At 38.8% G+C, this 27,881-nt stretch overlaps 2 protein-coding genes across 5 annotated transcripts in view; both read right to left on the reverse strand.

Annotated features, from left to right (window-relative positions):
- trappc11 (trafficking protein particle complex subunit 11) overlaps positions 1–27,881 on the reverse strand; it is a 973,608-nt gene that overhangs the window by 483,712 nt on the left and 462,015 nt on the right. The gene's annotated exons all lie outside the window — the stretch shown is intronic.
- The window catches only part of LOC114652800 (solute carrier family 22 member 4-like), a 137,682-nt gene that overhangs the window by 1,441 nt on the left and 108,360 nt on the right, over positions 1–27,881 (reverse strand). Inside the window, exon 10 of one of the 2 annotated variants that reach the window (XM_051928444.1) lies at positions 1–151. This exon is cut by the window's left edge and continues 1,441 nt beyond it. In XM_051928444.1, the coding sequence (XP_051784404.1) occupies positions 97–151 (55 nt within the window). In that variant the 3' untranslated portion in view covers positions 1–96. Of the gene's footprint in view, positions 152–6,727; positions 6,898–27,881 lie in introns of those variants that run through there. The other variant, XM_051928443.1, reaches the window with a different exon arrangement.

Consider the following 27,881-nt stretch of genomic DNA (forward strand, 5'->3'; position numbering starts at 1 on the left):
GTAGGTTCTTTTTCCCTTGATTGCTTCAACTACTATCAAGTGGATAAAGTTGGATTTACTAGCACTGACAAAGAAAGGCACGTTGTGGAGTGACCATTAAAGCAAAGTTCCTTCATATGCTTGTTTTTTGTCATCCTTCACTTTGCAGCACCTTAAAAAAAAAACAAAAAAAAAACAGTTATTCGGATTCTGTAAGGAAACATGACAACTTACTAAGATGAAATAAAGTAATAATAGTTTTGTTTCCACTCAGGAAACAGTCATGGGTGTTAAGCAGGAAAACAAAGCAGGTAAAAATAACTTTTCCCCCATGCTTGTTATTGTTACATACAGTATATGTTGTCTTTCATATGCCATGAATCAACTCCTGGATACAAGTACAGTGGTACCTCTGTATACGTCCGCTTTGGAATAACTCGCAACTTGGTATACGTCCTGTTTGGACGTCAAAAATTTTGCTTGGTATACAACCTTTGTTTGGAATACGACTCGCGTGCTAGAACACCGCGCGCTACCCTTATTTACCTCTCTTGGGACAAAGCCACAACTGCCCACACGTGTCAGTAAGCCAGTTGCTAGCATTCAGTGAACAACCTGCGCTATAACTCTCTGTGAATTTTCATGTGATTTTGTGGTTTTTCACGTGGATAACAGAAAAACAGTGTGCTGGCAATAGCGTATCGGAGGCAATGATTTGCGAAAAGGCAAAACTGAAAAACTGAAAAACAAGGCCAAGAACAAGCCATCTCCTCCTCCTCCCTTCTCAGCACCATCCTAGCAGGCACTCGACTCTTCTCAGCAAGGTAAAGTGAGGTTAAATTTTCATTTATTTCATCTAATTGCTTTTATATTTATGTATTTTAGTATTAAGCAGTGTTTAAATTATTTTATACAACCCCATCAATGTATAATATGCCAATAACAATAACATTTTTTTCATGGGAACAGATTAATTATTTTCCCTTTATTTCTTATGGGAAAAATTTGTTTGGTATAAGTCCTGTTTGGTATAAGTCCAAGGATCTGGAACGGCTTAAGGACGTATACCGAGGTACCACTGCATTAATTACGTAGAAGTGCAGTGCTCCCTGGTACAGTTGGGCCCATCATCATCATTACACACTTACAGGTCACTTGGGTCACTTTAGTTACTTTTAGAGAGTGTGCTTCATAATTATTCATCAATAGTGTGTGGTTTGGCTAACTGGATGGTAGCACATTTCTCAGTTATCAGTGAATTTAATATCTGGCTTGGTTAATGTCCAATCTGTTAGTACATGTCTCCACTCAGAAGAAATATATTTATGAAATGGATAAAACACCTGGTGATAGACAAAAAGCTAGCAATGTTATTTTTTGACACAGGTGAAGTTCTACCACTGTTCTTATTGTTGAAGAACTGTGTGTATACAGCAGTCATCAGTGAATGGTTCTTTTATCAGTGCAAGTATTTAATCAAATGTCCTTACTGCTAGAAATGCAACTATAAGCTTCAGCCATTTCATAAGTATTTTGTGCTCAGGTGCTTGTTTAGGCTTGCCACATACACAGCAACTATGCCAGTAGTAATGAAAAATGTCTTCCTGCTGATGGCAGTAGACTGCTCAAAAAAAAGTGCATTTTAAAATTGTAAAACTGTTCCTATGTAAGTTACTTTGCTACATTAAAAGCACTGTGATCTGCACAATTTGAAAATGTTTTATTTTAACTCTTTTAGGGCGGATGTCGACTATTGCGATTGAGAGCAGATGTTATATATATATATATATATATATATATATATATATATATATATAAAAAAAAAAAAAGCTGGAAACGTCAATAAAACTTGCTGTTATGTTATAGGTAGACCCTCTTGGCTAGGAGGACTATTAGACTCTTTGACGTCACATTGAATCCTGGCATGTGCAGGAGTAGCATAAACAGTGTCTGGAATGGCATCAACATCTGGCAAGAGAGCAAAGCTCCTTGTGTACTATTTAATTTGTTTATTGTGGATTATTGATGAATCAGACTCTGACTTATTGAACTCCAATTTTGATACAAGTGACCTAGAGATCGCAAATGAAAGTCAGGTAGCCTACGTGCATCAGCTGATCAGTCCCTAGCTGATCGTTCAGTTGACGAAACTGCAGCAAAATTCACCCTGGGAGGACTACCACACAGATCTGTGGGAGGCAAGCTGGCAACTGGACTTCACCAAACAACACGGCGTGCTAATGGACACTATGGATTACTGGCCACTCAACTACGTCAAGCTGTTTTTTCCCCAGAACGTGCCGTGCCTTTCAGCTTATGAATGCTGATTCTTATGGAATGAGTCTATGAATTGACATATTGTAGTGGCTCATGGAACATAAAACAGAGTGACATTTGTCATAAATAAGGATTTTATGCTGATGTTTTGCGAGTTTTTTTTGGAAAAAATATTCAGCCCTGGGACAAAAGAAAAAAAAAAAATAATTAGCCCTAAAAGAGTTAAGTTACATACAAGTCTGGTATTACAGTATGTATATGTTCATTCAATGGAGTGGAACGTGGAATATGCAGCTAGAAGGAAGCTTGACTACATTAGAATGTGATGCATGTCCTGTCCTCGACTCACGGACTGACAAAATACATCTTTAAAAACTGTTACCATTAGTACAATATTGGCCACTCCAGCATGTATGAAATTTTCTATTTACACATCACAATGTTTAAAACTGCAGTAGAACTGGAAATGCACCCCATTATACTGTATGTCAGATCTGATAATAGCATGTGGAATGTGGGAGCAGAAGACTCTTGGGTTGAAAACAGGTCTGTTATTGGCAGTATCCTCAGTGGCTACAGATAATTGTTATATAACAGATCATCATGTTTGATATAAGCTTATAATTTTGTATATGTGTCTACTGAAGGTGGAAGAACTGCACCTCCAGTTTCTCTTTCCTCAATAATGGCATATCCTAGGCCAGTCTTGAATTCATCCATACTGCTCAAACAACCAGCTTAGTCTGAACTGTAAGCAGTGTAATTAGTTCAAACAGCATGTTAGGGCATCCTAAAATCCTAAAATTAATGACAGCCATAAAGGATTAATAATAATACATTATTTATACAATGTGTCTTTCTAAGCACTCAAGGACACCGAACAGAAAAACACATTATAAAAAAAAAAAAAGCCATTGTAATCATAGAGAAAAAGCCATTTTAAACAGATGGGTTTTAAGTTTACATTTGAAAGTTGAGAATGATTCAATATTTCAAAGCTCAATAGGTAGTGATTCCAGAACTTGGGAGCAGAACTCTGAACTTGCTCTGCTCCCCATGGTGGTTAGACAGGCGAGATGCAACACAAAATAAGGTTAGCCAGTAGTCCAAAACAAAACTAGAATCCTAAATCCTGAACTACAAAAAGAAACACAAGCTGATTTTTGCTTATCAAGTTAAGTAGTGTTGAGATCAATGATGTCACATAAGTGTGATGCGAATCATGTGATGGCAACAGTAAACATGGCCACACCCACAGAAAAACAATACAAAATTGCAACTTGTAAGGAAATTTTTCTGTTCTTTTCTGCGGAGTAAGTACATCTGCCATAGAGATGATGAGCTCATATAATTTCTTATTAACTCTTGTATTTATATATAAGAGTTTACTGTTTAATGATAAGATATTTTGGTACCTTTCTGTCTTTACAAATTGGGTGTGTTGGATGGGCTATACCATTGTCTTTATCTTGATTGGTGTAAACTGATATATTTTACAGTTATGTACAGTAAATTATCCTAGTCTTCATAGGATCAAGCAATTCTTTATTTCTTCATGCTTGTGATAATGAACTGAGCTACTCACATGGCACAGTTACCTTATTCCTGTTGTAACAAAGGATGTCCTATGGAACATTTGCAGTGATGACCTCAGCTGTTGTTTAAACATAAATTCCCCAACAACTCCCATAAAAAAAAAAATTAATAATAATACGCTTAAAATATTGTGCATATATGGGGAAAATAAATAAATTAAATAGCTTCCAGGGATGATGTATTTTAATTGATGTTAGGGAAACAATAACTCTGGATTGCAGAGTACAGACAAAAGTCATATGAACTACCACAGACCAATAAATGGTAGTAAAGGGTTAAGATCTAGACCAAGTGAGACCATGCTTCATTTTACTGAGGACAAACGGCACTGGAGATACATGGCTCTTTAATTAGAAAGTGGGGTTTGGAGAGGCAGGGATACCTGGGGCTGTCAGAAGTACCACTTTGGATTGTAGCAGAACTTTGAAAGGGTAACTTTCATCTTGTAAAGGGTTCTGGAATGGCCCCAGTAGTACTTTGGTGGGGTTTAAACGCTACATTATGCTAGTAAGCCAGTCATCAAGTGATTGTTCCAGGGGCTTAAACGGCAGGGGTGAAGAATACACAGAGTAGCAGAGGGAGAGAGAATGGGGGTTGAGTGAATACTATTTTGTTTTGGAATGCTAGACAAGTGGATAATTTGCTCCACCTAAAGGTTCGAGACAAGACCTTGTAGAGTCAGGCCCAGGGGCAGTTAGAGTTTGTTTTCTGTTTATCAATGTATGCATCTGAGGTCTCTTTTTGATTGTCTCCATTGTATGCACTTTTAGTTGATTACACATTTTTGTTACTTTATAAAAATCTATACTTAGACTTAAGAATGCTTTATTCCTGGTTAGCAGGGACACTTCGAGATACTGAACAATTACAAAAATAGATATTGTGGACTAATGGGTAAAATTGTTGCCTTAAAATGAATCAGTCCTAAATTAATTTTTTGCTGACGTGATTCTGTCTGAGATTTGCATGTTCTTCCCATTTTCTTTTGTGAATCATCCAGAACATTCAATTTATGCTGCCAGGGTTAAAGTTCACCAGTGTAAGAATGTGTGTGGCTTTGTTGGTACACACACAGGCATGGTGTTGGCAGGTTTCTGCCTTGCTGTTGATGCTAGGCTATATTTACATGTAAACCCTCAATTAGACGGAGTAGATTTCAAAACTGCAGATGAATGAATATATCATATTATAGTAAAAGCTATAGTGAATATAACATGTATACAAGTTTACAATGCATCTGATTTACTTTGTTTTTTAGAAAACTCCCTCATTCAACAGATAGCAATGGTATATCAAAACCAAGACAACTGTTCATTGAACATTCACTATAAACATCTATCATTTGTTGTTCAAAAATATTCATGGAATTACGGAGACACCAACGTCAGAGACATTGTAAATACATTTTCATCTTTGTTTTGGTGTTTAAATGCTTACAAAGACTATTCCTGAAAAAATGAATTTGCAGAGTAAGCTTTTTATTACTACAGTTGCAATTTAAGTTAACAGGAGAACATACAATTACAAAAAATACAGACGAAATAACAAAGGCTACACTGTATTCACAATCTTTAACAAGCCTGACTGATACCACACAAGTGCAATAAAAGCAGTAACTGAAAAAGCCACAAGAATGTCTGTTCATAAAACCTAAAATTCTGCAGGCTACACAGATAGTATCAAACTTAGGAAAAACACAAAAAAAGCAAAGGAGATCTTCCTTATCATATTTGCTGGGAGGAAAAAAAGAATAAAAAGAAGCCAAAATGATTTCTGCAACTGCCCTCAAGAGGGTATTTTAGTCACAAAATAATCAGTGTAATAAAACGGTACTAACAAATATTATTGCTTAGCTACAGAATTGTTCTAAAACAGTAACCAAAGAAGCTATTATTGTAGCCATATATTTCACATAACATAAAATTATGAGATCCACCTAAATCAAAGAGCTAGAGCCTTCCCTGGTACATGTGAGCATAGGGGAGGAACTAATCCTAAACTTTGATGTCCATTTAGGCATCTGAAATCTTACTTGAAACTGATACAAAAACCTCAAGCTATTTCTTTTATTCTCTTTTCAGCATATTTTTAATAATGAAAAATACATTTTAACAAAACAACTTAATAATTTTCATGTTACTTTCAGGTAAGTGCATTTGGTAAGAACACCACCTGTATAAGACACGGTGGAATAATTACATCTCTGGCAGGTCTGTGCTTATGCTCAAATAACAATTTTGCAGTATAAAAAGCTCCAACTTTGGGACCCTCTGTGATAGCTGTTGGTAAAAATTGTGATTAAATTGTACCAGGCCATCTGTGGGTCATCAGCTGTGCAAATGATGTACACCAATCTTTGAGCTACACAGACACAGAACACAATGTCATTATCCTCTGTGTCCACATTCATTATCATGGCAAGAATAAGGCATACACGATTTTTTTCTGCAGTAAAGTTATGGGGTTCTATATCCATTCAAATGAGGTTTAGAGTTTAAAACCAAAAAAGAGACAGTCCTGTTTTATTTCAAAAACCACTCATAATTAATAAAGTTTTTTAGCCTGGAGTAGGTGACAAACTTGTTTGAATATTTACCAGCCTTGGTTTCACTCTTACTTCTTCATGTATCTTACTTAATTTCTTACCTATAAGTGGTAACCTAAACATTTAAGAATGTTTCTTGTATTGTTGGCTTGGAGGAAAAGATGCAAGATACTTTTTCAAATTACTTAACTTGCGTCATTATTTTCATAAAAACAGTATAGAAACTGCATTATGAAAAGTGTTAAATATTCACCAATGTAATCTGATGTGTATTTATCTTTTAGATATATAGTCACTGCATACAATGTACTTAAGCTAAAAGGTAGCCATTACTTACAATACATTTTTCAAAACGAGTGGATTCTGCTTACTTTGTCATGCTATTTAACTGCAGAGCCACAGACATCAACCCAGGGTCATTGCTCTGTTGGACCTGCAGTGTTTTGTTTTTGTGCTTCTTTTCCAGAACTTGCAGGTTTTGTTTCAGAGTCCAAAGGATACTGGTAAGGAAACAGGCAATGCTAAAGCTGCTTTGCTATGAATATACGTGCTCTTTGTATGGCTGCTAGTGCGGCTAAAACCTGGGGCTGGTTAGAGGGTGGATACACGCTGTATATTTTATTCAGATGTTCTGCTAATTTTGTATAATTCTGTATTTTTTTGGTACAATCTTAAAATACAGTATATATTTGTTGTACTCTTGTTTGAAATGGAAAAAAATCTGATACAAAAGATTATTATACAACTCCATTGCTTCCTAGATACTTTGTGATGCCCTAGAAACAAATGGCTAAACAATTATAAATAAAGTGTTTAGTAAATTCTTATTGGGAAAATGTAATTCATACCTGAACAGTAAATGAACTGGTAATTGTTGCATTCTTTGAAACTTGATAGTTAGAAACTGGTAGCAAAATTCCACTGGACTATTCAGTATTGGGAGACTTTTGGCAGGGAGACACAATAGTTAACACTGCTTACTCACCTAGCTATCTATTATAAAAAGAAATCCTGTCTCCTGTCCTGATAGTCTACGATACGTGATCTTTCTCGAAAAATCATTTAAAGACCCGCGAGACGAAAGAGACCTGCAACGGTGCGTCTCATGGGAACATAGAACGAGAGTCTTGCAAGACACACCCTACTTACAAGCAATATCAAAAAAAACAAATCAGTAGTGTAAAGGCAGTCATGCAGCACACACAGCTCCAGGGCTCTCAATGCATATAAAGTGTATAAAGTCAATACGGTAGAAATGAAATGAATAGGGTAGAAATGAAACGTCGACGATTAAACAAAGAAGAAAGAAAGGCGCGGAGAAAAGAGACTCAAATGCGTTGGACAGAAAAAAGAGCAAAAATCGAGGTGCAAATTCAGAAAATAAGGAAAGTAATTATCAGCCCGGAACAAGTGGAACTGAAAAAAAAGCACGTCCAATCCGGCTCTTAATTAGATGACAGTGAGTAAAAGACAAAGTAGAACTTCATAGAGATGTTTACAAACGTTGGCACTAAACACATGCAGAGCAGATTAGAGACTATGAAACCAGGGAAATTAGAAAGGCTCAAAAAAAAAAAAAAACCCTTGGTGCTATACACATGTGGAGAAAGTTAAAGGATATGAAAGTAGGAAAATTAGAAAATATAAAAAAATAAAGATCGCAGTAGCGCAAACAAACAAATTGCCTCATTTAACTATGCACCAATCTAACTTTGGTTTTGCACAATAATTACTACACTATTGCACCTTAAAACTTAATTCTACTTTATTCACATAATCTATATATATAATTCTCTAAGCCGCCGCCAGAGCGGGCAAGACACCCATGAAAGCACGCAGGAAGGAGCCACGCCCACACCCATGAAAGCACGCAGGAAGGAGCCACGCCCACCAACTCTAAGACCGTTGGATAAGACAAAAACTCGCAGAGCCACGGCCACCAACTCGGACGCGACGACCTCGGAAAACACGGCGTCATTTCTGTTTGTCTGTGCTACAGTCCACATGCAGCTCTGAGCCACGTTGACTTTTCGGTTACAACGCACGACCGCGTGCAACATCGCAAACTGTTTTACACGCTACATACAGCAATTCGCATCCGCGACAAACATGCGTGTTCTTAGATGGTCCTGCAGGAACACGGAAAACGTTTTCCCGCCCACCAACACTCTTTATTCCCCGGCCCGCGTCCACCGCATCCGCGACAAACATGCGTCTTCTTAGATGGTCCTGCAGGAACGTGGAAAACGTTTCCCCGCCCACCAACACTCCTTATTCCCCGGCCCGCGTCCACCCTCGCTCTCTAGGCATTCCCACTGCTTGCTCATGTGCCCGTACGCAACACCTCACCGACCACCACATGAGTCGCTTTCGTCTGTGCTAGGGTCCACATGCACCTCTGAGCCACGTTGACTTTTCATTATTCTTTTCGGTTATGATGCACGCACCACCATCGCAAACTGTTTTACACGCCATGGTCTTAGAGTTGGTGGGCGGGTCTCTGTGAGTTGCTCTTGCGAGCGGGCACAGGACCAGGCGGTGTGTATGCTTTGAGAATGAGGGTGGACGCGGCAGGACCATGTAAGAAGAGGCATGTTTGTCGCGGATTTGAATTGCTGAATGCAGCGTCTAAAACAGTTTGCAAGGGGTATCCCATGGGATCCTTAAAATAATCCTTTAAAACTGAGGTTAAAACACAATGAAGGAAGCAGTCTTTAAAAACCAATAAGCCCTGTGCCTCTGTTTCATTAGCGTCTCACCTGCTTCACCGATGCAGGCCCTGCAACAGTCGAGATGCTCTCGCAGCAGCTGACCTTCTCTGTGCCTGACTCCACTATAGGCTGCAACAAAATTATGAAAGTAGGGGCGCATTTGTTTCACACAAGCTGTGTGTGTGGGTGGGTTGGTGTTAGTTAGTTAATTAGTTACTCGAAGGATTTCAAGATTTAATATGCACAAGCGGTAACACTGCAAAAGCAGCCCAAACCAGAAAAAACGGCTGGCAAAAGGTGGCCGACAAATTAAACGCATGTGCATTGTACTTACTGAAAGCAGCGTTACGGATTTTGCAAATGTTCATTGTTTTCCCTCTGCTTAAAAAACATTTAAGAAGCGGCGTGATTATGCGGCGTATACTACGCCGCGGCTTGGTATGCAGCGTGTAAAACAGTTTGTTTGTCGCGGATAATTTGTCTTTTACTATTACATGAAGACAATTTCCTGTTAATACTTCGTTACATTGATATAGCAGTGTTCTCAGTATTCAAAGCGCTATCCACACAGGGAGGAACCGGGAAGCGAAACCACAATCTTCCACAGTCTCCTTACTGCAAAGCAGCAGCACTACTACAGCCCCACAAGGCAGTTAAAGAATACACCGGGCTCGATTTTGTTTTCACTTCTGTTAACAGAGATCGGGTCATAGATAGCACTGTTGCAATGTTACTTTTCTTGGTGGCTTATTACATTATGGATGTTTCACATGTTCATTTTTTCCCCTGTGCTTAAAAGACATTAAAAAAGTGTTTCTCACCTCTGACACCGGAACATCTCAGTACACAAGCTATATTAAGTGTCAACAACGAAGACTCGCTACACCTTAATCTACAAGTACTGACACTTATCCCTACCAAGGAAGTAACTTTCACCAGCGTGGCCTTCTTCGTCACAGACGATCCCGCTTTCAGTCACGGACATATGTTGCTCTCTCCAGAGGTCTATCTTTTCATTCACTCACAGTGGTATCCACAAACCCACCCCATTTGGACAACTGTGTCGTTCAGGAAGTGTTCACCCATCAATACATAATTATGCGGCGTATGCTACGCTGCGAGTTGGCTAGTTTTACTTATTTATTATGTTCTACTATACTGTTATCTTTCGATCTATGACTTTTTGTTAATCTAACAGATATTTTTCTAACTTTGCACAGTTTTTGATAAGCGGATCAGGATGCATTTCACTGCGTGTTGTCCGGTATAACTATGCATGTGACAAATAAAGAATCTTGAGAATTTCAAAAACGGAGTTTACCGCACATGCATTTATTGGTTACTTTGTTCATGTATATATATTTATCTGACTGCTTATTTAAAAACCTAAATTTACCCCAGGAGTCAAAAACATTCAGTCTAGCCCTTGTACAAAAACCTAGACAAAAGCTGGGTATAACCTTGGTAAACCCATGTACTTTTGGAACTGGGAGAGATAAATAGCACGACTTTACAGACAGGAGTCCAATGCAGAACTCTACTTACTTTGATACTTTGTGTAAAAAAAAAAAAAAAAAAAAAATTAACAGCTGCTGATGATGTAGATCGTTTTGTCTGTGCTGAAATTCCAAACAGAGAAACTTATCCTGACCTCATTAAAAAGATTCAGCATATTGGGACTCGCAAGATTACAAATATTGTTTTTACAGAAGTTCTGAAATAAAAGTGAAACTAATGAAATAGCAACAATTCAAAGAAAAAACAATCTTAAAAGTGTGTATCCAGAAAACCAAATACGGGGGTTGGCGAGCGAAGCAAGCAGGGGTGAAGCCCCCTAGTCTTTAAAGAATTCAAGTTTAAATGCTGGTCATATGAGTGCCCAGTTACTGTTGTATAGACTGGTGCAGGTGCAGAAAAATAGATAAACATTTTGGGAAATTGAAAACAAAACCTGGTATAATGATGCAGTAGTTAGGACTGCTTCCTAACTGGTGATTTCAAATCTTATCATAAGTACTTCTCTATATGAAATGCATTTGTCCTTCCTATATTGGCCCCAAATATACTCTAGTTTCCTCCCACATCTCAAAGCTGTGTATTTTAGATTGACTGGCTGGTTTAGTAGCCTCCTCCAATTCACTGCATAACCCCTGAGTGAGTCACTTATTTCTTGATGCTTATAAAAAATGAATGGGAAAACATTGTAAATCACCTTGCTACTTAAATGTCCTGTAATTATTATGACATAACTACCTGATCATCTGGTAGTGCAACTGAACTGTGGAATATGATAGCACCAAATCCTGTGCTGATTTTTGCATTGTGTGGATGCTGTTAAGGTTTGTTGTAAGCATTTGAGACACTAAATTAGAATAATGCATAAAAAATAATAGGGTTATAAAGTTTCATCATGTGGGTGAGCAGCCTACTGGCATATATTATTGTCTATTCTTTTATTGGAAGAATCTACTGTTGCAAAATATTCAGTTTTGCTGCAGTGCTTTGTGTTAGGGTGCTAGAACTTATTTTCTGTATTCTCTGTTCCTCATATTTGCGTACTTGGACTTTTGTGCTATGTAATAATTTCGGAGAGTGCTATATAAAAATAATCCAGTGGTGGTTGCTGATAGACAGAATAAGCATGGCACGTATTTTGAGCTCAGTCACTTAAAGCAGTGGTTAGTGATGGATGGTATGACCAAAATTCTATATCATGGTATTTTTCAAAATTATACCGGTTTCACGGTACTGGACGGTATTTTTTTCCCCATGCATGAGTGGATGTTACATTTTCCACTTCAATTACTGCAGTAGACTGGCTAAGAATAACCTATTCCACTCTCATGAGAATTGTACAAAAAACTTTTTAATGTGCACACAAGTATTCATACAGGTTTGCATGGCCCCATAAAGTGATAGTTTTCAAGGGGGTGGCACTAATGAAGAGAAGGAATCACACTGCATGATAGATGCAGTCAAAATATAGAGCCTTTTTATTGAACAAAGTTTGCAAACAAACTAAAATTTTGACAACACATTATCAACCATCCAAAGAGGCATTTAGACTTCGTAAAATATCCAGAGGTGCTTGTCAAAAGTTGTATTGCACTGAACATGTCTTAGAAAAGGAATAAATAGTAAATAATTTTTGTAAACCAACTACACTTTGTTAATGTTAATAATCTCAGTCCACTGACACATTAAAGTAACTTTTTAAAACAACTTTACCATCATTAAACTGCATAATATTTAATCTAATAAATAATAACAAAAAAATAAATACTAGTGCAACTTCCAGTAATAATACTATTACTTCCAAGACTTAAAGCCCAGGTGCATTACACAGTATTCACCAAATTAAAATAAAATAAAATAAAACAAGTGCAACTTGGTGATGATATCTTCACCAACTGAACCATCATTAAGGCAAACTGCATTAATATGGACCTCGCTTCAAGCTAAGCTATATGCGTAAATAATAAAACTGCTACTTGCATTTATGATGCTATTTGTAGCATAGCCCAACAGAAGCGTATTAGGCCCACGGTGAAGAAAAAAAAAAAATTATTTGGAGAATAAAGTCAACATTTCTACTCGCTCTCTCGACATTTTTTTATTTGTGTGTGTGTGTATATATATATATATATATATATATATATATATATATATATATATATATATATATATATATACTAGCCAACCCGCAGCGTAACATACGCCGCATAATTATGTATTGATGGGTGAACACTTGCTGAACGACACAGTTGTCCAAATGGGGTGGGTTTGTGGATACCATTGTGAGTGAATGAAAAGATGGACCTCTGGAGAGAGCAACATACAATTGTCCGTGACTGAAAGCGGGATCGTCTGTGACGATGGAGGCCACGCTGGTGAAAGTTACTTCGTCGGTAGGGATAAGTTTCAGCACTTGTTCATTAAGGTGTAGCGAGTCTTTGTTGTTGACGCTTAATATAGCTTGCGTACTGAGTTGTTCCGGAGTCACAGTTGAGAAACACTTTTTTAATGTCTTTTAAGCACAGGGAAAAAAATTAACATGTGAAACATCCGTAATGTAATAAGCCACCAAGAAAAGTAACATTGCAACAATGCACGCTACGATCCGATCGCTGTAAACAGAAGTGAAAACAAAATTGAGGCCGGTGCATTCTTTAACTGCCTTGTAGTGCAATGGTAGTGCTGCTGTTTTGCAGTAAGGAGACTGTGGAAGATTTTGGGTTCGCTTCCCGGTTTCTCCCTGTGTGGATAGCGCTTTGAATACTGAAAACACCGGTATATCAATGTAATGAAGTATTATTATTCTTATGCGTCCAGCGCTCTCTCTCTCTCCCGCGCCTGTATGCGTGTGTGTGTCGCTCGCTCTCTCTCGCTGCACGTGTTCCTGCAGGCATACCAGTAAGTGAATGAAAAGATGGAACTCTGGAGAGAGCAACATACAACTGTCCGTGACTGAAAACTGGTTTTGGCAGATACATGCACATCTTTTTGAAAGTTTGGCCCTGTGCCTTATCAATTGTCATCGCAAAGGCAAATCTAACAGGAAATTGTCTTCGTGTTAAAGTAAAAGGCAAATTATCCGCGAGAAACTGTTTTACACGCTGCATACCAACCCGCGGCGTAGTATACGTCGCATAATCACGCCGCTTTTTTAATGTTTTTTAAGCAGAGGGAAAAAATGAACATTTGCAAAATCCGTAACGCCGCTTTCAGTAAGTACAATGCACACGCGTTTAATTTGTCAGCCACTTTTTGCCAGCAGTCTTTTCTGGTTTGGGCTGCTTTTGCAGTGTTACCGCTTGTGCGTATTAAATCTTGAAATCCTTCGAGTAACTAATTAACTAACTAACACCCACCCAGCTTGTGAGAAAAAAATGTGCCCGTTCTTTCATCATTTTGTTGCAGCCTATCAAAGACTTGCTGATCATGTTTTCTAGACTCAATATACAGTGGAACCTCGGTTCACAACCATAATTCGTTCCAAACCTCTGGTCGTAAACCGATTTGGTCGTGAACTGAAGCAATTTCCCCCATAGGATTGCATGTAAATACAGTTCGTATGGTCTGGAATGGATTAATTGTATGTAAATATATTTTTTTAAAGATTTTTAAGCACAAATATAGTTAATTATTACACCATAGAATGCACAGTGTAATAGTAAAAACATTGAATAACACTGACATAAACACCCAGGCTCCCTGCTCAGCTGCATGGCATGTGCAGTGCATGCGCAGGCTCTCTCTCTCTCTCTCTCAGCAGCACGCGAGCCCCCTCCCTCAGCAGCACGCGAGCCTCCCCAGTCCCCCCTCTCTCTCTCAGCAGCATGTGAGCCTCCCCAGCCCCCCCCCTCTCTCTCTCTCTCTCTCTCTCTTAGCAGCACGTGAGCCTCCCCAGCCCCCCCCCTCTCTCTCAGCAGCACGTGAGCCTCCCCAGCCCCCCCCTCTCTCAGCAGCACGTGAGCCTCCCCAGCCCCCCTCTCTCTCTCTCTCTCTCTCAGCAGCATGTGAGCCTCCCCAGCCCCCCCCTCTCTCTCTCTCTCTGCAGCACACAGCCTCCCCCCCCCCCCCCCTCTCTCTCAGCAGCACGCGAGCCCCCTCTCTCTCTCTCTCAGCAGCATGCAAGCCCCCTCCCCCTTTCAGCAGCACGCGAGCCTCCCCAGCCCCCCCTCTCTCTCTCAGCAGCATGTGAGCCTCCCCAGCCCCCCTCTCTCTCTCAGCAGCACGCGAGCCCCCTCTCTCTCTCTCTCTCTCTCAGCAGCATGCAAGCCCCCTCCCCCTTTCAGCAGCACGTGAGCCTCCCCAGCCCCCCCTCTCTCTCTCAGCAGCATGCAAGCCCCCTCCCCCTTTCAGCAGCACGCGAGCCTCCCCAGCCCCCCCTCTCTCTCTCTCTCTCTCTCTCTCTCTCAGCAGCACGTGAGCCTCCCCAGCCCCCCCTCTCTCTCAGCAGCACGTGAGCCTCCCCAGCCCCCCCTCTCTCTCTCAGCAGCACGCGAGCCTCCCCAGCCCCCCTCTCTCTCAGCAGCACGTGAGCCTCCCCAGCCCCCCCTCTCTCAGCAGCATGCAGCCTCCACAGCCCCCCCTCTCTCTCAGCAGCACGCAGCCTCCCCAGCCCCCCTCTCTCTCTCAGCAGCACGCAGCCACCCCAGCCCCCATCTCTCTCAGCAGCACGCGAGCCCCCTCCCCCTCTCTCAGCAGCACGCGAGCCTCCCCAGCCCCCCCTCTCTCTCAGCAGCACATGAGCCCCCCCAGCCCCCCCTCTCTCAGCAGCACGCGAGCTTCCCCAGCCCCCCTCTCTCTCAGCAGCACGCAAGCCTCCCCAGCCCCCCCTCTCTCTCTCAGCAGCACACAGCCTCCCCAGCCCCTCCTCTCTCTCTCTCTCTCTCTCTCTCAGCAGCACCCAGCCTCCCCAGCCCCCCCTCTCTCTCAGCAGCATGCAGCCTCCCCAGCACCCCCTCTCTCTCTCAGCAGCACGCGAGCCCCCTCTCTCAGCAGCATGCGAGCCTCCACAGCCCCTCCCTCTCCCTCTCCCTCTCAGCAGCACCCGAGCCTCCCCAGCCCCCCCCTCTCTTAGCAGCACGCAAGCCTCCCCAGCACCCCCCTCTCCCTCAGCAGCACGCGAGCCTCCCCAGCCCCCCCCTCTCTCTCAGCAGCACGCGAGCCCCCTCCCCCTCTGTCTCTCAGAAGCACGCAAGCCCTCTCTCTCTCTCTCTCTCTCTCAGCAGCACGTGAGCCCCCACCCCCTCTGTCTCTCTGCTTCGGGCATTTCTCCCCTGTGCAGTGTGTGAGCGAGTGAGGAGAGAGAGAAAGCCGGTACATTACAGTGAGCGAGAGCAGGCTCGAAGGCAATGTGTTCCTGTGGTATACCGGGTCCATAGCTCCCCTTCAAAAGGCCATTTTTAATCAGGCGACTGACAGTAGTGGAGTCAGGCACAGAGAAGGTCAGCTGCAGAGAGAGCGTCTCGACTGTTGCAGGGCCTGAAGCAGGTGAGACGCTAATGAAAAAGAGGCACAGGGCTTATTGGTTTTTAAAGACTGCTTCCTTCATTGTGTTTTAACTTCAGTTTTAAAGGATTGCGCGGCTCTCTCTTGCGCTGCCTGTGTGTGCCTCTGTCTCTCTCTGGCGTTGCCTCTCTGTGTGTGTGTGTGCGCGCCCCTCTGTCTCACTCGCTGACTGTGTGTGCGCGGCTCTCTCTATCGCGCTGCCTGTGTGTGCCTCTGTCTCTCTCTGGCGCTGCCTCTGTGTGAACCAAGGTTCCACTGAGGTTGACTAATGAAAAGTCAACGTGGCTCAGAGCTGCAAGTGTACTGTGGCACAGACAAACAGAAATGACGGCATGTTTCCCTTGGCTTCGCGTCCGAGTTGGTGGGCGTGGCTCTGTGATTCTTTCGTCGTATCCAATGGTCTAAGAGTTGGTGGGCGTGGCTCCTTCCTGCGTGCGCCATTGGCGTCTTACTTGTCAGCGGTTTAGTGAATCCACGCCCCTTCCGGCGTGCTTTCCATGGTCGGCTACTTGTCTTCAGTGAATCCATGCTCCTTCCGGCGTGCTTTCCATGGTCGGCTACTTGTCTTCTGGCTTAGTGAATTTATATATATATATATATATATATACACACACACAAACACACAAACATTCAGTACATACACATACACATACACACACACCCACACCCACACCCACCCCTTTCCTGGCAGGTAATTAACAAGTATATATAATATTCCTCTTATAGAAGTCTAAAGTTATTTTATGCTGTCGAACTACCAAATGTCTTTGAGAAATAATGCAAGTGTCTGATGTTATGAGGAACGTTCAAAAAGTTTCTGTGCTTTTATATTTTCATTGGAAACAGTGAAGGTGGGAGGAGTAGTAGTAATTGAACATTAAAAAGTTGGGAAAATTGCATCGCAAACAAAGGTGACTATGTAGAAAACAGATGTAATTTGTTTTTGAAATTCATAATAGAGTTAAAAAAAAAAAATTAAAAAAAAGTGTGGAAAATGTTTGTGGAAAATGTCCCTCGTACTTCAGACCTACTCCTGCAGAAAGCTCTCTCACCTTTCTCTCTTTCCTGTCTTTCCCATACCACTTTATTTATGACTATGCCTGAAATCTTTTTTTGTGCCTTAAGACAGTGGAAAAAAAACATTTCGATGGAGAGAGAACCATGCCTTTGGCAGAAAATACCTCATCCAAGACCTCAATCATTTAAATACATAAAACATTTTCCTTCACTGCAAATGGATATTCAGCTTTTGAAAAGTGAAAATAGTATTGTGTTTTAGGACACATGAATACCCTCAAAAAGATGTCTCATATACAAAAGTAATGAACATAATGAAAGGATAAGTTTGTTATGTTTCAAGTCAAAGTTATTTCTTCACAGTCCTGGTATATACTAAATGTCATTATGAAATTTTGGTCATACTAGGGTGTTGTACCATGTTAGCCATTATGAATGTAGAGAAAAGCCAAGCAAAATGACACTTTTTACTGGCTAACTAAAAAGATTACAATATGCAAGCTTTCGAGGCAACTCAGGCCCCTTCTTCAGGGAAGATGTAATACAGAAACTGGAGTTCCCTGTGTTTATATACAAACTCTAGGACAAGAAACAACATTGGTAAATCTTTGTCTAAAGTGAAGCATTTTTGTTATTGCATTTTAAAATGGAGGTGATGGGGCCAGGATCCAAATCTGAAAACTAAAGCCTTAAACTTACTGAATACACCCACTTTGAAACAGCTTTCAATTTAAGTAGTATTTTTGTGTTTCTGATGCATACCTTTCACAGCAAAAGTAGACTGGAAGGAATACTTTTTACTTCACCCATTATCGTATCAAGAATGTGAAGTTTTGACTTTTGCCCTAGGTGCACCCCCATAGCTTTAGGCTGCATATTATCCTACTTTTATCTATGCAATTCATTTTCTTCAAAGTTTGCATTCTGTAATGGTGTATCACAAACTATACTCTGCACAAAACTGTGCCAAATGTCTGAATCAGTGGCTAAACTGTCAATGTGCTCCAAAAATCATTGGATTGGAGTATACATCTGCCATGATTCACAATGTCTACACCCGTCAAAGGCACATGTGTACTCAAATCATATTATTTTCTTATGCCATGTATACTGAAATAATTTTTTTATAGACAATTGTGGCACACACACAGTCACAGTGGTTTAACAATAGTAAGCAACCCCTACTTTTTGTCTATTACATTCTGTACTGTTACTTTACATAGCCTACTTAGCAAGATTCAAGCCAAGTGGCAACATGATGTGTGTTGGTGAAGAGTTCACACAAGTTTAATTGTACTTCATACAGATAACAATAAATCAGAAGTAAACTGATCACAATACATTGCATTTTTTTCATAAAAGCCTTAGATTTTTTGAAAGTGCCAAGACCACCTGAATGTCAAAATAAAGTTCATGGTGCCAAACACCACTCAGCATTATGTACTTTCTGTGGCATGTCACATGCTTTCACGATAAAATAAACACTGAGTATTATGCAACAGAGATCAAACATGAGGAAATAGAATGAAGTGCCACAAACCAATTATGAAATTTTATTCTGAGATGATCATGTGACATTTCTCACTATTATTGTTTAGATGTCTGCAGAACAAAGACAGCGATTTGCATCTAGAATTCAACATTTCATAAAGTCAGTTCTAACAGCGGCTGAAAATTACTTTTCAAAGTGAAACAACATCCAGGAAGATTATCATGGCAGAAGATGAACCATGAGATGAGGAGCATTTTTAAAAAGGCTGACTCTCACAAAAATGTTTTGCTTTTTTTCCCTTTCTAAAAGACATGGATACGCCTTTTTGCATAAGATTCTAATCAATGCTCTAAACACTCTTGGCTTGAACAATGAATGAATTTAGTACGTTTTTATACCTTAGATTTGGGACCCCAGCCCCATTTTAAAATGCAAGAACAGGCTAGGCATTTTTTTACGCTTATAATAAATGATTTAAAATAACTTTGGCTTGAAAAATATAAAACATTCTTAAATACTCCTTAATTCCAGATCTTATTAAAGTGTAAACTGATTTTCAATGCCCCAGAATGAATCAAATCTCAAACAATGAAGATAAAAATAACTACAACAAATGGAACAAATAAGAAAAGAAATATATTTATTGTCATTAGTTAGATCAGAAACCTATTCTATTCATCTGACAAGTGGCGTGCATAGTACAAAAACACTCCAAAATAATCACTTCAGCTCTGTCCATATCTTATCAAATGTTATTTCCCTAACAATGAATATTTAAAATAAAGTAACCTACAAACATAAAATCAACTAATATCTGTACAGCCAACCATTTAGTGGATTCAATATCCACTCACCATAATAAAATCTTTCCACATATTTAGGGCTACAGAATACGTGCAGACTGAATTTCATCTGGGCCTATAGCTGATTGTTATGAACTCCAGTAGAACGAGGGGGCTTTCTAAGCACCAAGGGTTTTTTTATCCAGTTTCCTGACAGATGCTTGACTCCGAGAGCTCCTAAACACAATTAATGTACTGTTGCTTACCTTCCATTCCTACACAAGGTCAGAGAAATAGCAGGAATAGAAATAGAATACTTTTTACAATAGAAAAGAACTGCACACATCATATGCCTCTGCTGTATTTATGGAATATCTGTTTTCCATTACTGAGCAAGCTATTAGGAGATAGAACATATGTAAACTAAACTTTTGTGATAACCAGATTCCAATAAAACCGAACAGATGAAGTTTTACATAGTTCTGTAATATGAGATTTTATTAGAAGCGGAAGATGCATCTTCGGCTAAATAAAACTACAAAGATAGTCATTTACCTTTATTCCAAGATGCTTCAATACACAATATGAGCAGACTAATGTACAAAATCTATATTTGAGTATAGCCCATTGCTTCTAAAGAAAATGTGTGAAGATCCACACCTCAAAGAAAGGCTGTTGCTGGGATTGGAGACCTTTACAATCAGATAACAGTGTGTGTTGTCCATCATGACAAAAAAAAAAACACAGAGAAACTCAGTATGTTCCAAACCTAACAAACTTTGAGCAGGTATTAGTACTGCTGACCAACATACTAAAAAGTCATCAAAACCAAAATTGTAATTGGCATATGTTTACTCAAGTTGCTAAATGTTGTGTTATAAAATTGCATAAATCATACAAAGCTTGCTTTGGTATGCACAAAACACAAGTTAAACACATATTTAGGAACTTATATGATGATGTTGTCCATGATCACTACAAATTGCATAGTTTGTCAACATGTTATTTAACATAATAACTTAATGCTATTAGTAAATACATTTTTAAATGCAAATCCACCAATTCTGTTGAAATGTTCAGCTTATTTTGTAATTACACCACGGAATTCAACTGAAATAAAGTGTTAGTAATTTAAAAATGTTTTCAATATAAATTTGCACAAAAAATACTTATATATGCCAAATGACATTTTCTTTATCTCCAATTTTTAATTTTTCTGCCATATGATTCCAGCACTTCCATTTTTCTTCTTTGTCTCTTCTCAACTCTGCGACTATACTCTCTTTAAAGCAGCACCTACTTTTTCAGTTTGAATGGGGGCATACTTTAATATATAGCAAGAGCAAAAATAGACTTGTTTGCATTTATCCACAAAAATTATAATATTCCAGATTTTGTTCCTTGTTTAAAAATATTATTATTACATATTTAGCTGAAGCCTTTAACTAGCAAACTTACAAATCCTGGATACATTTTTTAACCTATATAGAGTATATTGTACTTTATAAAAAAAAAAAAAAAAAAAAAAAAAAAAAATGGAAGCACATTGTAAATCGGACAAGTAAACTGAACCAGCATTCTTGCGATTTAAAATTAAATGTTTTAGCCAGCATGCTGCATTGCTTACTTATAACTTGAAAAGTTGACATTCCCTGACTGATAGTAGAAGCACATTGTAACCATTTGGTCACAATGCATAGATGCATAGATAAACCTAACCTAGACACAACAATTCCTATCAAGGCAGATGATCTAGAGTCAGTGAAATGTTACCATTGTGTGTATTATGTGTGGTAGCAGTCTCTGTACCAAAAATTATTTTTGCTATTGTACTGTGGGTATGTTTCTCCCCGACTTCCAGGTTCTGTTGCCTCATTCTCCAAGAATGCATACAGTACACATTAGATTTGAATCTCAGTTTGTTATTGAACTCTGCTGTGAAATGAAAAAGACTAAGTTAGTAGTCCTCTTCAGTGTTTATGTCCTCAGGGGTGTTAAATGACATTATAAGAATTCAGCCACTTAAATTCTGAATCACAACACCTACATGAATGAATTTGCATTGGTGATAGTATTTTAGACAGCAGAATGGTCTTCATGGAGTACAGCACTGAGGCTGTCACATCACCTTCCTGCCACATCTTAAATTTCTCCTAAACTAGCAGTAATTCCTCAAAAATACCCAGATCTTTTTTGGGGGTGGGAGGGGAGAGAAAGAGAGCAAGCAAGCTATTTCTAATCTATCATTTTAACCCTTATAATTGTAAGTGCCAATACAACACTAGGCTTCATAGCAATAACTCCCGATAAAATTTGAAATTAAGGTTAAAGCTATCTTATGTAATAATGTAATACCTTAATTTAAGACTACAAAATGGCAACAAAAGTTTAGAAGAAGTGTCTCTATGACTAAACAGTGAACTTTGTGAGTCTCAATCACGAATTAGAGAGAAAGAAAGTATTCTCTCACTGAACATGTCTAAACGCCAAGATAGTTATTTTTACATGAGACCCCCTTATTAAGCAAGGATCAGTTTCGGTTGCAAAGAGATTGGACTGGCCAAATATTCCACTCCAGCTATACAAAGAAAACTAGAGGTGTGGGGATTTTAATACATTGAACAATTTCAATTGAAGTATCAGATATAGTATCTGAGTCTGAAGGGCGATATGTGATCATCATGGGTAATTTATTTAACTGTAAAGTGATTTTGAAAAATATCTAAGCACCCAATGTGGTTGATAGAGACTTCATCCAAAATCTATTTGCATCCATTCCTAATGTGAACACTCATAAAATTATAATGGCCAGAGATTTTAATTGTGTTTTAAATCCAGACCCAGACAGCTCTTCAGCCACAGAGGTGATAACACCGAACACTGCAAAATCAATTACACAGTTTGTAATTGATCACAACTTAATCAGACCCTTGGAGAGTTCTAAATCCAAACTCAAGAAGAAATTCCTTCTTCTCACCAGTACATCACTGTTACTCACAAACTGATTATTTCTTTATAGATACATTTTTTGCCCATGATCAAATCTTGCAAATACGACACAATTGTTATTTCCGACCACGCCCCTCTGATCATGGAGCTCAAATTATTATGCCCCACATGCTGATCTTGCAGGTGGCATCTTAACCCACTTTTATTAGCTGACAAGAACTGCAGAGTTTATATCCAAGAAAATCGATTTTTTTAAGAGAAAAATACATCCCCAAAGGTCTCTGCAGGAATACTCTGGGAAACTCTGAAGACATTTTCAAGAGGACAGATTATTTAATATCTCTTCCACAAAAATAAACCGGAAACCAAGAAGGCATCAGAGTTAATCAGTGAAATTACCAGAATAGATCAAGAACATCCCAGGTTCTCAAATGAGGCACTTTATAGGAAAAGACAGGCTTTGCATTCAAAACTCAACCTCTTCACAAAAAAAGAAATGGAACAACTCATTTTTAAATCACGACATTACTATGAACACAGAGAGAAGCAGGAAGTACTCTCAGTGCAGAGGAACTGGAAAAACCTCTGACACTCTCAGAATGGGAATGACGCTTCAGAGTGGGAAAGCAGCAGGCCCTGATGGCTACCCTGCCAAATTTTATAAAAAAAAAAAATTCAATTAATTCACCTCACCTTTTATTAGTAACATTTATAAAAGCCAGAGACAATAAAATTCTCTCTCAAACTTTTCGCCAAGCATTAATTACCATCATTTCTAAGAAAAATAAGAACTTACTACAATATGCATCATACAGACCAATATCACTTCTGAATAAAGAGGATAAAATACTCTCCAAAGTTCTAGTTAGAAGGACTGAGAAAGTCCGGATTTATTAAACTCAGACACTTAGCTTCCAGTCTTCCATGCCTGTTTATTGTAATATATTCAACCATTAAGTCTAAGACTCCAGAGATCTTATTACTATTGGATGCAGAAAAAATATCTGATATGGTTAAATGGGACTACCTATTCACTACATTGCACAAATTTGGGTTTGGCCCAAACATATGTGCATGGAGCAAACTACTGTAAAGCAGTCCAGAAGCTTCAGTTTATATTAACAACATTGTTTCAGACTACTTCAAACTAGAACATTTTACTAGACAAGGATGCCCCCTGTCACCACTGCTTTTTGCAATTGCCATTGAGCCATCAGCAGTTCGCTTTCGAAATGCTTCTGAGATAAAGGGGATTATCAGAGAAGGACATGAACAGAAAATATTATATGCAGATGAAATGGTACTATATACAGAACATATACAGTATATCCAATCCACAAAATACTGTGTCTGCAGTCCTAACAGCACTAACAGAATTTCAAAAGATATCTGGACTCAGAATTAATTTGAATAAAAGTGTGCTCTTTCCAGTGATCTCTCTAGAACACAAATATTAGATTGGACACCTTCCCTTTTATCAATGCAAATCAGTTTAAATACCTAGGGGTAAACATCAAGCTCTTTTTCAACAAAATTTTGCTGTGTGCATGGTAAAACGTAAGCAAGACTTGCATAGATGGTCTACCCTCCATCTCACTTAGCAGGGAGAATTCACACTGTCAAGATGAATATCCTTCCTAAGCTTCTATTTCAAAGCATCCCCATATACGTTAACAAATCATTTTTTAAGAAATTACATTCAATCATAACCTCATTTATTTGGAATTCAAAACATCCACACATACAAAGGGTGACCCTACAAAGACCTAAGGCAGAAGGTGGCATGGCTCTACCTAACTTTCAGTGTTATTACTGGGTGGCAAATATACAACCTATAAAAACCTGGACATTGACACAAATGGATGAACATACACAGGCTTAGTCCACAATAGAAATAAAATCCTGCAGTACTTCTTTATATTTCTCACTTTGTGCCCCAGTAAATACAAGTTATCATCAATATACCAACAACCCAGTTGTGCTTCATTCACTCAAAATATGGAACCAATGTTGGAAATACTTCAAGATAGAGAAGCTTAATTTCTGTGGCACCTCTGAACGATAACCACCTTTTCCACCCTCTCAAATTTACAGTTTTTAATGTTTGAAAAACGTACAGAATTAAATCACTTAGAGACTTGTAAACAGATAATGTCTTTGTATCCTACTAACAATTACACTCCAAATTTAGCTTCCCATCAACACAATTTTTTCACTATTTCCAAATTAGAAACTCTGCTTGACAAAATCTGCCCAATTGTCCTCACCTCCCACCTATTTCTATTCTGGAAGAAATATTGATCAGTCTTGAGGACTCAGACAGCATTTCTATAATATATAAAAACATTTTAAAGTCCCTTCCTTTCAAAGATCCCAGAGTACAGTGGGAAAAGGATCTTTTACTTAACATTTCAGAAAAGGAGTGGAAGGCAGCCATGCACAGAAGTCACTCTAGCTTCAAATGTGCAAAGGATACAATTATTCAACTTAAAATCTTTAATTGAGCACATCCACTTTGTTTAAAATGGTCCAAAATGTTTCTAGGGCAAAATCCAACCTGCGAACATTGCAATCAAGCTCCAACCTCATTGGGCCATATGTTTTGGGTGTGCACAAAGTTAACATAATTCTGGAGCAAAATCTTTAAATTCATATCAGACAGCCTTGGTGTTACAATCACTCCTAATTCATCAACAGCTGTAAGAATGACAAACTGTAATTGCCTTTACTTCACTATTAGCACACAGACTTATCATGCTCAACTGGAAGAATCCTGGCCCACCTCTTTTAAGTCCGTGGGTAACTGATGTTATATACTATTTGAAATTGGGGAAAAAAATCAAATTCTCACTTAGGGGATCTGTTCAAAACTAAGGTTCTAATCAGTAACATTTTAGAATAAGCATGTACATCGAGGAAAAGAATTCTCTTCCCTCTTTTTGACTCTTAAATGTTTTTCTCTGGTTGTTGGCCTTCCCCTCTTTCTCATGAATTTAGTTTTGTGAAGTTTGACTTGTTTGTATAGAATTTTACTTGCTTTTAATACATTCAGATAAAAAAACTCTCAATAATCAGTTTGAGTGTAGACTGCCCACCTTTACTCAAATATGTACTCAAACATATCATAAAATGACTTTCTGCAATACTGAATACAATGTTAATGCAGATTTTGCTCTTAGAATTTCAAGATGAGAATCTATGGTAGAAATGTGCCTTACAACAAAGCTGCTGTAAGAAGAAAAAGCTTCAGACTTTCTAATACAGATACTGTAACTTGTTACTTGTTCTATTTTTATTGCAACAATTGCCAAACTATCTTGTCCTTTGTTTTGCTTTGCAAGTAATAAGATTGCATAATAGCTCCAGGTGGCATCTCTAAGTAATGAAAAACAGGACGATATGGTTTATCCTGCCACCAAGCACACACCAGTGAATACGAGTATCCTGGCTTTGGAGGTGGGTCACTGTATTCCTGTTCTGAATTGGATTTATTTACTTAATATTATGTGAACTACTATGACAGTCAGTTAGTATTAGGCCAGGATAAATAAGGAAATATTTTTTCTAATTTGCTGTTACAGTAGATATGTTCTTTACTGATGTTATTACTTCATGAGCACAATTGTCACTGACTGAAATGATGTTTGGCATTATTTGCAGTTTACAACACTGCAAAAAAGGACAGAAGGTGCCACATGCTGAACTAAGAATCATTTATCACTAAAACAAGTTTAGAAACCGCTCTGAGGAATGATTGAGGAGTTATAATGCCTTCCAGGCCCAACCACACCCAGCACAGAATTCCCTGACATGATAACAAACAACAATTTAGTTAATTCTGTGAAACTTTACAAAGGTTAGCAGAGCAAGATATAAAAAAAAAAAGATGAAAACATTGCTAGACTGCTCACAATGAGGTCAATTGTTACATTTTCCTTTGTCAGAAAAGAAAATTAAACAGAAATCACAGAAGAGACATTGTATTCGAACTGTTTTTCCCCCCCAAGAACAGGCACACAAATTTCTGTTTTACATTACTGCCCAATTCTGCTGTCAGAAGTCTACAATGTTTTCCTTCGATTATTACAAGTCAAAGCAAGTAGAATGTTTTCATTAAAATAATTCTTTGCCTTTTTGCTGACTGCTGAAGTCCATATAAAGGAAAATTAATTTGTTGTGACTGCACCTGTGCAACAGCAACTGACATTATTTTAATAGAGACATGTGGTGAAGTTGCTAGACCACACAGTTTCTAGAGCTATGCATAGGATGGAGTGTTAATCCATCACTAGGCACACACACTCATTCATACAGGGCTAGTTTAGAGTTAGCAATTAGCCCAATATGCACATCTTTGAGATATGGGTGGACATGAAGAGAACATCACACAGGCAGTGACTGAGCCAGGATGTCAAACGCAGAACTATGACAAAGGATTGCTAACCACTATGTCACAATCTCCATGCAGTACTTGCAACTGTTTTTGGGATATGCTTGTGTGCCAATGTCCTTCATATTATTGTAGTAGTTACATGTAATTTCAGTCGGATACATGGTGAGCAATTATGTTTCAACATAACTTGCATGCTTATGGTGGTGGTCAGCCACCACATCCACAACCCATGCTACTCTGAATAGCATTTTTCAATAAATGCAGGGCAAAAAGCCAAATTTTACAGTTGTCATTTAGTATCCCTTTAAAAATATTTGAAAGTAAAAACAATTATGCTTTACTTTCACAACTTCTTTTAGAACAAAATACCACTTTGCCAAATAATGCTAATTTTGATCAGATAGTACAGTTAATACTTAAAATTTAGTAAATCATTCGAGAGGCAGTATTGAAGGTGTATTTAAAATGTTTAAAGGTGTTTTTGGCTCATCATCACAAGTACTTTTAAAGTACTTATTTAAGCCAGTCTACACTACAGTCGTAGCCAAACGTTCTGAGAATGATACAAGTATTGGTTTTCACAAAGTTTGTTGCCTCAGTGTTTTTAGATCTTTGTCAGATGTTTCTATGGTATACTGAAGTATAATTACAAGCATTTCAGAAGTTTCAAAGGCTTTTATTGACAATTACATTATGTTTATGCAAAGAGTCAATATTTGCAGTGTTGGCCCTTCTTTTTCAAGACCTCTGCAATTCACCCTGGCACACTGTCAATGAACTTCTGGGCTAAATCCGGACTGATGGCAGCCCGTTCTTTCATAATCAATGCTTGGAGTTTGTCAGAACTTATGGGTTTTTGTTTGTCCACTCACCTCTTGAGGATTGACCACAAGTTTTCAAATAGATTTACGGTCTGGCGAGTTTCCTGGCGCAATGGACCCAAAATTTCGATGTTTTCTTCCACAGGACACTTAGTGATCACTTTTGCCTTATGGCACGGTGCTCCATTATGCTGGAAAAGGCATTGTTTGTCACCAAACTGTTCTTGGATGGTTGAGAGATGTTGCTCTCAGAAGATGTTTTGGTACCACTCTTTATTCATGGCTGTGTTCTTAGGCAAATT

This window comes from Erpetoichthys calabaricus, chromosome 5 (genome assembly GCF_900747795.2).
Source record: "Erpetoichthys calabaricus chromosome 5, fErpCal1.3, whole genome shotgun sequence".
Classification (NCBI taxonomy): Eukaryota; Metazoa; Chordata; class Cladistia; order Polypteriformes; family Polypteridae; genus Erpetoichthys; species Erpetoichthys calabaricus.